This window comes from Sitophilus oryzae, unplaced genomic scaffold (genome assembly GCF_002938485.1).
Source record: "Sitophilus oryzae breed Bouriz unplaced genomic scaffold, Soryzae_2.0 scaffold_1167_pilon_pilon, whole genome shotgun sequence".
Taxonomy (NCBI): domain Eukaryota; kingdom Metazoa; phylum Arthropoda; class Insecta; order Coleoptera; family Curculionidae; genus Sitophilus; species Sitophilus oryzae.
In genome coordinates, this window is record NW_022145801.1 from 2,934,395 (window position 1) to 2,949,985 (window position 15,591).

The 15,591-nt window shown below is 32.4% G+C and overlaps 3 protein-coding genes across 5 annotated transcripts in view; 1 reads left to right on the forward strand and 2 right to left on the reverse strand.

Annotated features, from left to right (window-relative positions):
- LOC115888689 (ribonuclease ZC3H12A-like) overlaps positions 1–11,944 on the reverse strand; it is an 88,988-nt gene extending 77,044 nt beyond the window's left edge. The window contains exon 1 of the mRNA XM_030908481.1: positions 11,601–11,944. Coding sequence (XP_030764341.1) covers positions 11,601–11,810 — 210 coding nt within the window. The 5' untranslated portion in view covers positions 11,811–11,944. The remainder of the gene's footprint in view (positions 1–11,600) is intronic.
- A 155-nt stretch (positions 11,945–12,099) lies between these two features.
- On the reverse strand, positions 12,100–12,905 carry LOC115888708 (U6 snRNA-associated Sm-like protein LSm3). 2 transcript variants are annotated; one of them, XM_030908519.1, is made up of 4 exons: positions 12,830–12,905; positions 12,616–12,759; positions 12,443–12,550; positions 12,100–12,389 (listed from the first exon to the last, which is right to left on the reverse strand). In XM_030908519.1, the coding sequence occupies exons 2-4, from the start codon at positions 12,634–12,636 to the stop codon at positions 12,213–12,215; spliced, it is 306 nt and encodes a 101-aa protein (XP_030764379.1). In that variant the 5' UTR covers positions 12,637–12,759; positions 12,830–12,905; the 3' UTR covers positions 12,100–12,212. The 2 variants fall into 2 exon arrangements, with proteins under 2 accessions (XP_030764379.1, XP_030764369.1); XM_030908509.1 differs by having other exon boundaries at positions 12,616–12,716; positions 12,787–12,880.
- LOC115888696 lies at positions 12,880–14,364 on the forward strand. 2 transcript variants are annotated; one of them, XM_030908501.1, is made up of 4 exons: positions 12,880–13,001; positions 13,080–13,200; positions 13,261–13,461; positions 13,544–14,364. In XM_030908501.1, exons 2-4 carry the CDS (start codon positions 13,082–13,084, stop codon positions 14,211–14,213), a joined length of 990 nt encoding a protein of 329 aa, XP_030764361.1. In that variant the 5' UTR covers positions 12,880–13,001; positions 13,080–13,081; the 3' UTR covers positions 14,214–14,364. The 2 variants fall into 2 exon arrangements, with proteins under 2 accessions (XP_030764361.1, XP_030764352.1); XM_030908492.1 differs by having other exon boundaries at positions 12,999–13,200; positions 13,544–14,363.
- Positions 14,365–15,591: the final 1,227 nt, after the last annotated feature.

Genomic DNA, 15,591 nt, shown 5'->3' on the forward strand with positions numbered 1-15,591 from the left:
AGTCAACAGACCTAGTATGTTGCTGGCCCGAAGCAGACCTTCTTGACACAATATTTGCTTTGTTTAATCTTCTTCTTACAGTCCGTTCACTTACATATACGCTCCTTAGGTGCAATTCATTAGAAATTTGAAAAGCTGACAAACGGCAGTTTCTTAGCGATAAACTTACAATAATTTGATCGTCTCGATTCGAAGTTCTTATACCCTGGACGTCTAGCATATGAATTTGTCTCGAGGAAGCGACTGCACTGTACTTCGCACACCTAAATCTGTGAGCGACATAATTTTGATCTCTATGGCTAAGAACATAGTGGAGCGACGAGGCTAGCGGCGAGCAAGCAGCGCGACATCGCGTTCATAACAAACCTGTGAAAACAAGTACGTATGAACATAGTAGGTAAAGCGATCTGCTCGAACGGTTTCTGGGCGAACATTCTAGATAAGTTATGAGATGAAGTAGCAACAAATTTTCGTAAAGGTTATAAAACTTGCCACACTCTCCTCGTTTTTGAAAATTTCACGTATACTACACCTTCTGGTTTATTGTGGTTTCGAATCAACCCAATGTTTGCGACAGAATTTTAGCCACTGTTAACATTTTAAATTATCAATAAGCAAATGAAAATAATAAATTTGCAAGTACCTCGCCGCTCTACTATGTTTCAGCACCTCGAGGCTTGCTCGATGCGGTATCGCGCTGCTTGCTCGCCGCTATCCTCGTCGCTCGACAATGTGCTTAGCTTATCATCTTCAGTTAAAGCAACTTATAGCGGATACAACTTCTGGACTTAAAACCATCCCTGCTAGAGCTATTGCTCAACAGCCAACATACAATAATAATATGCTTTTTCCATAACAGTGACCAGTGACATTAAATAAATCATAAACACTATTTTATTGGTCTGTTGACTGGGACCAAAAGCAAAGGCATGGTTTTAATGTAAACATTATGAAAAAATGTTCAAAAAATGTTCTTCAAAAGCGACTATCTCCAAAAAACATAAAGCTATTCAAATAAACCAAAAAGTATAGAAAAAATGCACGTAGATGATAGAGTGATTTTTCATATTTCTTTACTTTTTTAACATATTCCACAGAGTGTTCCAAACTTTCACCGAAATGACATTTTGTGTTCCCTCGTGTAACTGACAGATGGAAACTTTTTACATTTTTAATTTAAAAAATTGGCGAAGGGAGGCACTTTTAATTTCAAAGTAAAGGAATTTTTCCAATTTTGGTCCGCGGTTATTTCCCCTATCCGCCACCTAGGGGCGCGTCCGATAGGAGTTTGGAGTTCTCCACACGGATTTTCTCAAAAACGGACTACGGAAACACGGAATATCTCAAAAACTGCGGCTTTAACTGATTTTGATGTTATTACAAATTTTGTTGCAAATATTATTCCTAATCTTAAATTGAAAACTGCGTTTCGCTAGCTACTGTAATTTTGGATTTACGATTTTTTAAAATTTTTAATCCCCTCCCATACTCCCTTACCAACCCCCCACCTCCACCAAAAACTAATGGCCAGATTCTCGAGTCAGATTCTCGCCACAGTATTTTTGTGCTAAATTTGGTTAAAATCGGTTTAGCGGTTTTTGAGTTATCGTGTTACAGACGGACAGTTATTTATGACCCAAATAACTCATTTTGAGTGAAATTATTTTTTTTGCCGATCTTAATCTTAATAGCCTACCATACCTATTGGTATGGGCGGCTAAAAACTATAGTCTTCGTTGCAAGGGTCGTATTGTGATTTACTAATAAGTTTAGTTTGTGAAAAAGGGCCATTTAAGAAGTGACCATTCCCTTAGTCCAGTTCATCTTACACTCCCCTCGGACGCAACCCCAGGTGGCGGATAGTGGAAATAACCGCGTAAAATAAAATTCCTTTACTTTGAAGTAAACTAAAAGAACTGCGTACCAACTTATTATTAACACATTTTAGTATGGGCGGCTATACGTGCCTCCCGGCGCCAAATCTTTTTCCAATAACAAGGGGCCGTCCTCTGCCGGAAACACTGCGACCTGTGAGGCCTGTTCTGTTTGTCCCCTTTATATATCTGCACCCAGGGGTGGATGGGCCATATGGGAGAACGGGAAAATTCCCGGTGGGCCGGCCGCTCCCGATCAGAGCTCAACAAAAGATTGGATTAGCAAAATTTAAATGGTTAATCTTCTAACTAACCCAACGTAAGATTCGTAGAGACTCTATCACTAACTAATCATTTTCACTTTGCATCAGTATAATCGTCAGTTACTTATAAAATACCAATTTGTAAAATAACTATTATAAGATGTCTTTCTCTGAGACGCTTATAATTTTAATAAACATCTGTTGTTTGTTCGGTTTGAAAATTTTTATTATACAAGGTGAATTTATAAGTGCAAATATTTTCAGGGCTGGTAGATCTCAATAAAAGAAACATAATCTATTCTCACACGAGGCCTATAGAAGCAGAGGACGACCTCCTAGTCGATGGACAGATGACATTAAGAGGGTGGCTGGAAACTGGATTCAAGTGGCACAAAATAGAAGGAAATGGCTACAGTTAAGGGAGGCTTTTGTTCAGCAGTGGACGGTATAAGCTAAATGATGATGATGATGATGAATATATTCTCTTTACCGTGTTTCAAGTAAGTCCAACCGAGTTATTAAAGTTTGAAAACTAAAAAAAATGATTTATTTTTAAAAAAATTTGAGCCACCTCAATTTTTCGGTATTTGCATCCCTTTTCGTGCCGTAATATCAGAGATTAAGAAACTATACCGTGGGAAAATTTGCGGTGAACAGGAAGTTCTAAAAAAAATTCTAAAATATACAGGAAAATTTCAAAGAAAATTTTGCAAAAGAAACCTCATAGACGTGTTCTTGGGATCGAAATATACCAGCCCTGAAAATATTTGCACTTATTTAAGACTCACCCTGTATAGTTTTACCACTATTCCTTTATTAATAACTACTAAATATGACTGACTGGCAGCAAAAAAAAAGAATGAATAGCATTAGATAAATTTAAATAGTCTCGATATAAGTGTATACTAAGAATACGGTAACGTAGATTGACAACTGGGGCCTCGGTGCAATACTTTTCGAGCTCACCTTTGTAAAAAGATTGACGAATTTGACGCGAACTCTGCGGTTGACAGAGAAAACATGTGATGGCTATCTCTATGCTTGAGAACTAAAAGCCAAGTCTAAATTGTTATTTAAAATGTTGCTAAAATTAACTTACTAAAAATTACTGAGACAGCAGAGAAGAGTTAAATAAGGTTTAAACCAGATTAGACAATAAAATATTAATATGTCTGGAAAATCAAAATATTCTTATTATGGACTGTAACATATAGTATATAGCATTACCTCAGAACAAATTTATATCCACTGCTTAGGTCTAGTTTTTTTTCGTTTGAGTTATGGCATTATCATACAAGATGCCAAATGTATAGAAAAGTATAAAGGAAAAGTGATAAGAGCTAATATAATAAGAGCTAATAATCTAAAAAATGCAGCAGTTTTAATGGCGACCGCGGTTCATTGAGTTAAAACACGTATACACGACGAGGATGCTGCTCTACCAGAAAAGAGAGAACTTCTTTCTACGATTTGTAGAAAGTATATACCTGAAAAACTAAAAATAATGTATTACACAAATTGGGCCAGTTGAACTCAATGAATCAGGAAGTCTTAAAGTTTCTCAAAATCGTGACTCAAAATCGTAGCCTATTCACGATCAAATTACCGTTATCGATAATGGAAATAAAGCAGTAGACCCCTGTAAAACTGAGCCTGAGAAATAAAGCAATAGAAACCTTGTAAAATTGATAATTGTGAAAAGTTGATAAAGCCAATTTCAATTTCTTCCAAAAGCCGGAGGAAAAAGAGCTTTTTTTGCGCGAGCGAAAAACACCGTTACTTATACAGGGTGTTTCAAAACAAATGCGAAAAACTTTAGGGGGTGATTCCTTGTTCAAAATAAAGGGTAGTTTGTTTTATAAACGTTGGGTCAAAAGTCAATCATTAGGGAGATATCGCGGTACAAAGATGGCGGAAAAATAATGTTTTTATTTTTTATCTTGAAAACGAAAAGAGATACACTAATAAAATTTTATGGAAGCATTACTGTTATGAAAACACACTTCCTGGTAATTTTTTTACTTTTTTAAAATGAGTGGAAGGGGTTGAAATAAACTACCCCTATCATTCTTGTTAACGAAATTTAAAGAAAAATCTTATCAAACACATGCAAATGCTTTAATTTGTATAGTTTAGTTTGTTTAGAAACTTTTATACCTCTTTTGTTTTTTTTGATAAAACTCACCGATTGGAAATTAAAAAATAAAATGTAAAGCATTACATGTCAGGACAAAAAACATTTTTAGATTAAGAATCTAGTGATAATAACGATAATAATAATCATCTAGATAATAACGTATTGCAGTAGAGTAATGTCAAATAAAATAATATTAGGAACATCCTAAAAAGTAACAGCGGCCGACTAGATGTTTTCCTAAAAAAATTACAGCAGCCCACTAGATTCTTTATCAGAAAATGTTTTTTGTCCTGACATGTAATGCTTTACATGTTATTTTTTAATTTCAAATCGGTGAGTTTTATCAAAAAAATACAAGAGATAAAAAAGTTTCTAAACAAACTAAAATATCCAAATTAATTTTTTTGCATGTGTTTGATAAGATTTTTCTTTAAATTTCGTTAACAAGAATGATAGGGGTAGTTTATTTCAACCCCTTCCACTCATTTTAAAAAAGTGAAAAAATTACCAGGAAGTGTGTTTTCATAACAGTAATGCTTCCATAAAATTTTATTAGTGTATCTGTTTTCGTTTTCAAGATAAAAAATAAAAACATTATTTTTCCGCCATCTTTGTACCGCAATATTTCCCTAATGGTTGACTTTTGACCGAACGTTTATGAAGCAAACTACCCTTTATTTTGAACAAGGAATCACCCCCTGAAGTTTTTCGCATTTGTTTTGAAACACCCTGTATATTAATAAATAAAATATGTTTTTTTCGTCATGATCATTTTGTTTTTGTGGATTTGGGCCGGTTGTCTGTGATTCCCGGGCCGGTTTCCACTTCCCCATCCACCCCTGTCTGCACCCATTCTCCTATCCCTGTGCCCGTTAACTTATGCAGGTCCTTGATAGGATGGGAGCATAGTTCCTCCGGTTCTAGCCTAGCTATCCCAAATAAAAGGTGTCGCTTGCGATCCAAAGCCTCGCAGTGACATATTATGTGCTCCGCTGTTTCAGGATCTTTATCGCAGAGTCTGCAGCAACGATTTTCTTGATACAGGTTGAGCTTGTTCAGGTAACACTTGACAGCCATGTGTCCTGTTGTAATCCGCACTTTATTCCTGTTAAGCATTAGCAGTTCTTTTGCGGTTTTAGAGCTAGGCCCTTGGATAAAGGCCTTGCTGTGCCTGTGACCCTGTCTGTTTCTCCAGTGGACATTCTGCTTTTCTCTAATCCAGAGCTTTAGTGCACTCATCGGGCCATACATTTGGGTATTGGTTCATTGTCAGTACTGGCTCTGGACCAAGATAGGATGCCGATGATCCTTGCCTAGCTAGCTCATCGGCTTTTTCGTTGCCTTGGAATAATTTAATTTTTAGTTATTATTTTACCATTACGATGGCAATATAAATATATGTTCTTTTTATATATATATATATATATATATATATATATATATATATATATATATATATATATATATATATATATATATATATATATATTTTCTTTTATTATTTTTAATTTATTGAAATGTCTCACTCAATCTGTCCATTTTTACTGATTTAATACGTCTCAAATCAGTAAAAAAGGCAAAAAAAAAAACGGATTATATTACAAAGTTAATTGTAGATACATATCTCTGGGTGAAAGGTGTTTCTATCTGAAGGCTAGAGTGAATAAAAAGGCGCATCCTGGTCTAGTCAGGTTCGTGTCTATTATACTTAAAGTTGGTTAGGTGTCCGTTTCCTTAGATGGATGTCTTACAGTGGCGGTCCTATAAAGAGGGAACCACTCATTTACAAAAAAAGATATACGGCAGATTCTGTTCTGAACGTAGACGTGTATAAAATATATACTGGGTAGTGCATTGACGATGGAGAAATAGGAAATCGCTTGCAAATTTTTAAATGTCCAAATATTGGCTCCCCTGTTTCGGGTTGCCAACCGCCCTCTATTCCAGAGGACAGTCCTCTTTTTGATCTCACTGTCCTCTTTTCTCTCGCATATTTAAAAAGTCCTTTTTTACATACCAACCTCAAAATCTAAAAAATGTTCGTGTATCGCCACAATACTTTGAAAAATTATTAATATGTGTCTTTTGGTACCCCCACTCGTTTGTACAAAAAAGAAGTCGAAGAAATATTTCTGTAAAAGAAATATTTGTAGAAACGATAAACATGTTCAATTAGTTTATGTTGGCTCATGTTTTGAAAAAAGTTTTTTTTTAAATGGTTTGTTTTATATTAACAAGTTTTGAGTACAAATATTGTTAAGAAAGTAAGAAAGACCATCAATCGCATACCACTGACATAACTTTTTAGTAAATTCTAGACATTTGGGCGATGTTTCAAAAAATGTTTCACCTGTGCCTCTTTTTTACCCTCTCGTTCTCTATTTTTTATTTTGATAGTTGGCAACCCTACCCCTGTTGGTTTTACCGCGAAGGTCTGGGTATGCTGAATACACATGCCAAATTTGAACAATTTTAGACAAGCCGATTTTAACTAGGTAGGTAATTTAAGAAAAAGAATGCATCCATTCTTAAATTAAAACCCCGGTCTATCCTTATCTACATAGAATTCATATGGCGTATAAAATGCCTTATCTAACAAACATTTTTCTATAGTTAACAGCAATTTTGATCTAGGTAAATCAGTAACTGAGAATGACTTTTTAGAATGCTATGTTTCAGACTGTTTAAGCAGAGCTGCAAGCTCACAGAAAACTTAAGTCTTCTTTTGATTTACATAATTTTAATGACTTAAGTCATTTGATTTTAAGTCATTTTTCGAAAGCTGACTTTTTAAGTCTTTTTGAAAATTATTTGTGATTTTCTTTATTCTGAAATAGAAAATGATTTAAGTCTTTTTATAAAATACTTAAGTTCTTTTATAAAAGGTTTAAGTCAGATTTTTATATATTTTTCTGATAAATTTTTAACAGCAGCATTTCTTTTTAAACTGTTTAGGCTGCAGCCAAGCAACAGAACAAAAAAATAATGCTCAATCTCAATACCACTAGTAAATAAAATATTTTCCGGAACCGGCTATGATTATTTTTGTCGTATTACGCGTGCGTAGTGAGTCTGTTGTCTTTCAAGTAAATCCCCGACTCAGTTATGTAGCCCGAAAGACGAATGAAAAATTTATCTTGAATATATTGAAGAGTACCCTAAAATCCTCCAGACTTAGCTTATGCCATCGATATACAGGGTGTCCCAGGCTGAGCGTGATATTAGAAGTTTCTAGGGAACTACAATATCTAGATTGGAGATTTTTGCACATCATTGTTTCACATCTATCGATTAAAAAATTGTGATAAATCATTTTTTTCAAATGGAAACCCACTTTTTTATTTCACTAGTGAAAAGTTTTTTTAATCCGTTACTTTTTGACTATGCATGTTCCTATACCTAAAATAAATAATCTTTAAGTTATTTAAGATTTAGTTTTAAAGCGTATATTCTTCTGGTTCTTAACCAGTAGCCTATGACTTTAAATGTCAAGCGATCTAAAACTGTATCTGGTCATGTCATATTACCATTAGATATCACTAAAATACGAGATATATTTTTATAAATACACCTTATAATGTTTTAGAACCGGTATTTATAATATACGAAATCCAAATAATTATTTTTTTGACAGAAGGAAATAAATTGTTTGATGGTTTGACACTTAAAATCAAAGGAAGCTAGATAAACTCAAGAAAAAAATACGCTTTAAAACTAAATCTAAAATAATTTAAAAACGATTTATTTTAGGTATCGGAACATGTATAGTCAAAAAGTAACGAATTAAAAAACCTTTTCACTAGTGAAATAAAAAAGTGGGTTTCCATTTGAAAAAAATGGTTTATTATAATTTTTTAACCGCTCAATTTCATCACAGCTACGGCCAGTATTATATGACATTCGAACGATTTATTTTTTGAAATAGATAGCCACATGTCTTCTCTTTATGTCACAGTGGCTGTGGTAATCACTAAATTTATCGTTCAGGCTATACAGATTTTTTTGACAGACAGTTTTTTTCGTCCAAAAATTTTAAATATTTTTTTTCTCAAAAATGGTTAATGTTAGGTATAGAGTGTTTGACATCAAAAATCATAAAGTTTTACAAATAATTTAAGAATGTAATAAAAAATGGGGGTAGCCATTTAAAATAAGAAAGTTTCTGTCAACTTCTGGTATTTCCGGAAGTGCCGCCATATTGAAAATATTTTTAATCGATAGATCTCGTTGTGAAATAGTGATGTGCAAAAAATCTCCGATCTAGATATTGTAGTTTTCTAGAAACTTCTAATGCACACTCAGCCTGGGACACCCTGTATTACATAGTGATCAAAACACATCACCGCTTTTTAATAGACGTGTATTCGATGACATCCATGCCCTAGACACTCGATGGTAATTTTATAGAACTCCAAATTTAGTTTCTTCCGCATCGCCAGATGGCGCAAAAGACATTAAAGTACAGGTTTCTAATTTATATATGAAGATGACATGACAGTCCCTATGTTGACTATTGTCTGTGGTCTAGTTTTTGTCTAATTGGCACATTGACATCATGTTGACATTTTGACAAAATGTTGGTGATCCGTCAAGTTATTTTTAAATCATTATTTTGATCATTATTTAAATAATCATTAATTCAGATATTCCTGATTTATCGGAAAGTTCGGTGATTTCAGTGATTTGTGTTTATAGTTTGTGTTTTTATTAGTTTGTGCATTCTGATATTTAGAGTCGATCATCATTTTCGTGTTAGATATTAAACTTTTTTATTAAAGTCATTCTGACATTTTGGAAAGTATAAATTTATGAACCAAATAAAAAAAAATAGTTTAATCATAAATAAGTAAGTACATAGTTGGTAATATATAGTATTTTTTGTAACAGTTAATTAGTAGTCTATAATATTTTTGCTATATAATTTATTTGTTAAATCAAAAAATAGGCGCTATGTGCTCTATTGTTGGTGTTTAAAATGTATGTATATATTTTAATTTTGTTTTAATTATGTTACACTTCTAATGATCTAATAAAACATAAAATACAACAAAAAAGTCTATATTTATTATTTTATATTTTACAAGGAGTAATTTTGAGCTTGAATAACGTTACAGTTTTAGTTAGCGTTAATAAGTAACGGAACGCTAAAATTATGTTATGCCAAAACTCTCCATTAGTTTCTTCTGGATCACCAGGTGGCTCTAAATGACGGACCCAATTGTTTTATATCAGTGTCCAATCTATCTCTAGTACATGACATTAGTCTATGATGACATCTATCTGTAATGGATATACCGAGGGATATATCGAGGAACCGAGGGATATACTATCTACTTAAGACTTAAGTACTACAAAATCGGTTAAATTTTATAAAAAAAAAACATATTTTTGTGTTTGTAGATGTTCTGAAAATTAACCGTTTTATTTTGTGTAGTTTTAGTCTCATCTGTATCTACAATAAATTAATAAAATGATACTTATACTGATGAAAGTGGCTAATTGGTAATACAAGAAAATCAATACATATTAACATTTAAAAAAAAAGGTACTTAAATTGAATTCTGGTTGTTTTGACTGGAGGGTAATTATATTGATTTAAGTCATTTTACTGACTTAAATCAATAGGTATAATCTGAAACTTGCAGCTTGCAGATCATCATGATTTAAGTCAAAATTATAGACTTAAGTCATAAAAACGACTTAAATAACGTTATACTGATTTAAGTCTTTACAAAAATGACTTAATTTTAAATGAAATGACTTAAGTCAAAGAATTAATCCTATTAAAATCTGATCCTATTAAAATCTGATGAGCTTCCCCAGAATATTAAGCTCGAGGTAAAATTATAATTTTTGTGATTATAAATAACTGTGAACTATAGACAATCTAAATACATATTTAGTGTGAAAATTACAGTGCAATAAAAATATATTATGGTATAACAATCTAAAGAATGAGTGCACACATATTTAGTCAATATTTGTCATAGACTGTTATTTGTTGTTTACTCTTATTTATGGATATTTTTAGATACACTAGGACTATATTACATAATCCTTTGGACTATATTAGATAATTCTATATTAGATAAGTTGACATTGTACAGGGCGGCTCGAATTTGACGCTCATCATTGGGATTTCGGAAACCATAAGAGATATAGGATCGGTTAAATGGAGGCAAAGTTGCGCAATTTGATGCTCAATGAAATGCCGTATTGCATTTTGAAAAATTCCGAATACTTCCGAATATATTAAAAAAGAAACGGAATTTTCAATTTTGTTTTCTATTGTTTCCTGGCTTTATTTGTTAAGATAACTTAAAATGAAAAATACATTTTTGTGGCCACGTTTCGGCTTCTGGCGACCATGATCAACTTAATTTTTTTAAATACGGACCTGATTTTTTTTCAATTTAATTAAATCCTTTCATCTCTCTTAAAACACTATATATAGTCACTTTGCCGACGTTTCGTACAGAAAATTCCATCACCAGAATATTTTATGCAAAAAAATAATAAAAAATAAAAATGCAATATGGCATTTTATTGTGCATCAAATTGCGCAACTTTGCCTCCATTTTTACCTGTATCTCTGACGGTTTCCGAAATCCCAATGATGAACGTCGAATTCGAGCCACCCTGTACACTCTTACAAACGAATGGTCAAATGTTAATAAAGAATATGCGCTACTAGAATAATTATATTATATTATATTATTCTCACTAGAAGAGTTAAATATAATTTGACAGAGCTGACTACATTTCAAAAATCAAAATGCTACTGACAAAGTAGGTACCTAATGTTTATAGCTACTATTTTAAAATTGTGATTTTTTTTACTAAACAATAAGTCCATACTATAAACAGTTCATAATTTTTTTTTAATAAATCTACCTACTTACCTATACACGAGACAAGAGTAAAAGAAGGCATCTCGATAGCAAAGTTTACAGTTACAGAACTATTCTGTAAACTTTGACGATAGTTGTATACTATATAATACTTTAAGAAATACATTCTGTATTTTATAAAATATTACAATTAAAACAAAAGAGTCAATATATCTATATATTAAAATATATTTCTTAGTCCCAATCAATTTCAACAAATGCTGTTTGATGTGTGAAGTCGACTTTGTTACATGTTAAGCGAATCAGTTTTTTGGCTAAAGGTTCCTGCTGATAGAAGAACAAAAGTAAAAGTATCGGTGTCCTCGTTTCCCTTGGGGTCAAATCCGTCTCCAATTCATTTTAAATTTATCCGCTTGGCCCAGTTTCTAACTGGGTAAAACCATCTCTCTGCATACTTTGTTTTATTTTAACTCACCTGAAGCCTGGGTATGAAATCTCCACTCACAGATCTGGGCACCCCTTCCGGGCCGGAAAAGAACACATCGTACAGTACCGTTTGATCACTACATCGTGTTTTTTCTTTCAAAATTGCTGCAAACAACACTAAAATCCTGTCCAAGTTGTCTTTCAGGAGAGGGGCACAACACAATCTTACTTTTACGGTTCCGATCGCGTTCTTTGACATTTTTAACGATGCCCATACTTACATTCTGAACACGGGCTGTAAATCGTTACTTTTTTTTTAATTTTGCGGGTATTTCGGGTTTATTTTGAGCGATAAAAACGGCTCCAAGAAATTTTTTGTTGCAGCCTGCAGCGCCATCAGATGGACAACGTAACGGTGACAAATAAAACTAAATTCTAGCGGGATTTTTGAATTTTACTCTATCCTCTCTTCTGTAATACACTTATTTAGAAATCAATATTTACTACAAATACCACGGACAAATGCTAAATGAAATCTCGTCTTTTTGTTTTCAGAAGATTTATTTCTTAAAATACAAATTATTAAATTCACTTATTTATCATTGGTTCATAAATAAATGTTTCCCTAATTATTTAAACAGTACTTCTAACTATTTTAATTTTATGAAGTTCTCATAGGAGGTGAAACTAAAATTACTCCATCTCCGCGCACAAATAGCATTGGGATATTTCTTTTGGTAGTTTTATAAACTTCTTCGTAAGTTTCTTCATCAATTTCAACAGTGGTAATAGTTTCCTCTGCATCGCTTAGTATCATATTCATATGCTGATCATATGCCTAAAACATATACTTTAAATAGGCTTTATAAGCTTGGAAATTAAATATATTACGTGGAGACGTCCTCTTATTTCTCTGTCATTTCTCATTTTCACATAAATCTTTTCATCGAGACTTAACCTTACTAAATCAAGTGGTTCCTTAACTGTTATAGATGGAATCTAAAATTTGTGTTTTATAAAATATAGATTTGATTTTAGGTGTATTAAGGTTTAGATTATCTTACAACATCCAATTCATCAGCCATAATACGAGTGATTGGTTGGTATACAACTCTTGAAAAATAAGTTAAAGGGTTTAGTGGAAATCTGGTGGTTGTTTGGAAATCTGAAAATACTCGTTAATTAAACAACTTCCAGTACGTAAATACCTAAAAGCAAATTGATAATATACTTACATTTTTAATAAGAAACTTGTTTATAACTTTGTTTATAACTTACCGGCTGCAGGTAAATGAGTTGGGTAAATAAAAATTCAAAATGTTTTGACAGATTACAGATGTTTGGCATCATTTTGACACCACAGAATAACTATTTGACACTGACAGGTTTGAGCTTATTGACCATAGATAAAGGTGTTTTTGACTTTGACTTGATATTTTACATTTTTGAGGTTAGTTTTTTGTAAACAAAGATTATAATTTATATTTATTAGGCTTTGTTAATTTTAATTTACAAAGGTAATTTACAGCTATGACTGAAGCTCCTGTATTATCAAAAAAGCAACAAAACCAATCACTCTCTGCTAAGAAAACTAAGACTAAAACATGTATAAAAAATGTTCTAGCAACACCATTTAAAAAATCCCATTGGTAAGTTAAGAATATTATATTTCTTTAGCCTCTCAGTTCATATGTACTTTATTTTTATAGGCCATGTATTTGTGAAGATCATTACAATTCTTTAAAAGCTGTTTTGGAAGAGGACTTACCAAGACTAGTTCCCGAAAAAGTAAAAATTTCTTGGAAGGAAATGAAACATGTTCCAAGAAATGAACGAAAAAAATTTCGACAAGAATGCTTGCAGAAACAAATAGCTGAGAGGGAAAAGTCCGATGTACAGTGTGAAAACAGGTATTAATACATAACATATTATATTTTACATTTATTACTGTACTATTCTCTGACAACACTACTAAATAGAAAGATATTTTAGGGACGGTTTAATACTAGGTGTAAATGATGTCTCCAAAGCTTTAGAGAATAGTAGTGTAAGTCATATACTTATCACTGCTGAGGTAGAGCCAAGGATATTGGTAAAACATGTAATAAACCAAGCCATAATGAATAAAATACCTACTTTAGTTATGCCCTATTTAAGAACACTTTTAAAAGCAAAATGTGGCATATCAAGTATGGTTCTTGGCTTTAGAGATCACCATCCAAAGTATTCATTAGTGCAAACTTTAATTGAAGAAATGGCAACTATGTATCCTGTCGATAAAAGGCACCCTTATTATTCTAGAGCGCAAAATGATTCGGTGATGTTTGTTGATGAAAGCAATTCACAATTAGAGCAAGACGACTCAGTTATGATAGTGCAACCAGAGCAAGATAATACAGTTATGATAGCAGAGCAAGATGATTCAGTTATGATAATAGAAGATACTGAAGATGAAAATAAGTCAGTGTATTTAACTCGAACTGATAAAACTAAGAGAGTGTTTGTGCCTGAAACAAAAACTTCTAAAAAGGAAAAGACCAACTCAGAAGTGTTTATACCGTTTAGTTATGCAAATGATCTATTTACACCATTGAGGGTTACTAGAATGAGGAAAGATGAAAACAGAAAAACGAAAAGAGGCAAATTAATAAAAATTAAGTAATTAATTTAACCAAACCAAATTAAACATTATAATAATGGCAACTCTAAGAGAACATAGTTTGTTAATTTATGCACCTTTTTATGCATATAAATAAAATTGTGAAGTATCTGTGATTTCTAAATAAAGTTTCTTCAAGTTCATGTAGTTATTTACATGGAGTTTCAAACACACACGTTTGTCTGAACTGCATGGTAATTTTCATGGCACTCATGGAGATCAATACTCTATGATTGTGTTCTAAGGTGCTCAAATAGTGTAGACTGTTGTGCTTAAATAGTGTGGACTGTTCTAACCGACTTTTTCTTTGATTATTTTTGGGAGATCATTAGTTTATGATCTTGTTCTAACATGCTCAGATTGTGTAGACTGTTCTAATCAATTGTTTTCTTGATTATTTTTGGGAGCTCAATACCCTATGATTGTGTTCTAAGGTGCTCAAATATTGTAGACTGTTCTAATCATTTTTTTGGCTATTTTTGGGAGATGAATACTCTATGATTGTGTTCTAAGGTGCTCAAATAGTGTGTGTAGACTGTTGTGCTTAAATAGTGTGGACTGTTCTAACCGACTTTTTCTTTGATTATTTTTGGGAGATCATTAGTTTATGATCTTGTTCTAAAGTCCTCAAATTATGTAGACTGTTCTAATCATTCTTTTACTATTTTTGGGAGATCAATACTTTATGATTGTATCCTAAGATGCTCAAATTGTGTAGATTGTTCTAATCAATTTTTTTCATTATTATTTTTGGAAGCTCAATACCCTATGATTGTGTTCTAAGGTGCTCAAATATTTTAGACTGTTCTAATAATTTTTTTTTGACTATTTTTGGGAGATGAATACTCTATGATTGTGTTCTAAGGTGCTCAAATAGTGTAGACTGTTGTGCTTAAATAGTGTGGACTGTTCTAACCGACTTTTTCTTTTATTATTTTTGGGAGATCATTAGTTTATGATCTTGTTCTAACGTGCTCAAATTGTGTAGACTGTTCTAATCAGTTTTTTTCTTGATTATTTTTGGGAGCTATATACTACCCTATGATTGTGTTCTAAGGTGCTCAAATATTGTAGACTGTTCTAATCATTTTTTTGACTATTTTTGGGAGATGGATACTCTGTGATTGTGTTCTAAGGTGCTCAAATAGTGTGGACTGTTCTAATCAATTTATTCTCTTAGTCATTTTTGCGAAAACAACCTCTATGATTGAAAATAATGCTCTATGATTTTGTTTGAATGTGATCAAATAGTGTGTTGTTGTAATATTTTTATTCTTTTACTATTTTCGGGAGATCATACTCTGTGATTGTGTTCTAAGGTGCTCAAATAGCATAGACTGTTGTGCTTAAATTGTGTGGACTGTTCTAACCGACTTTTTCT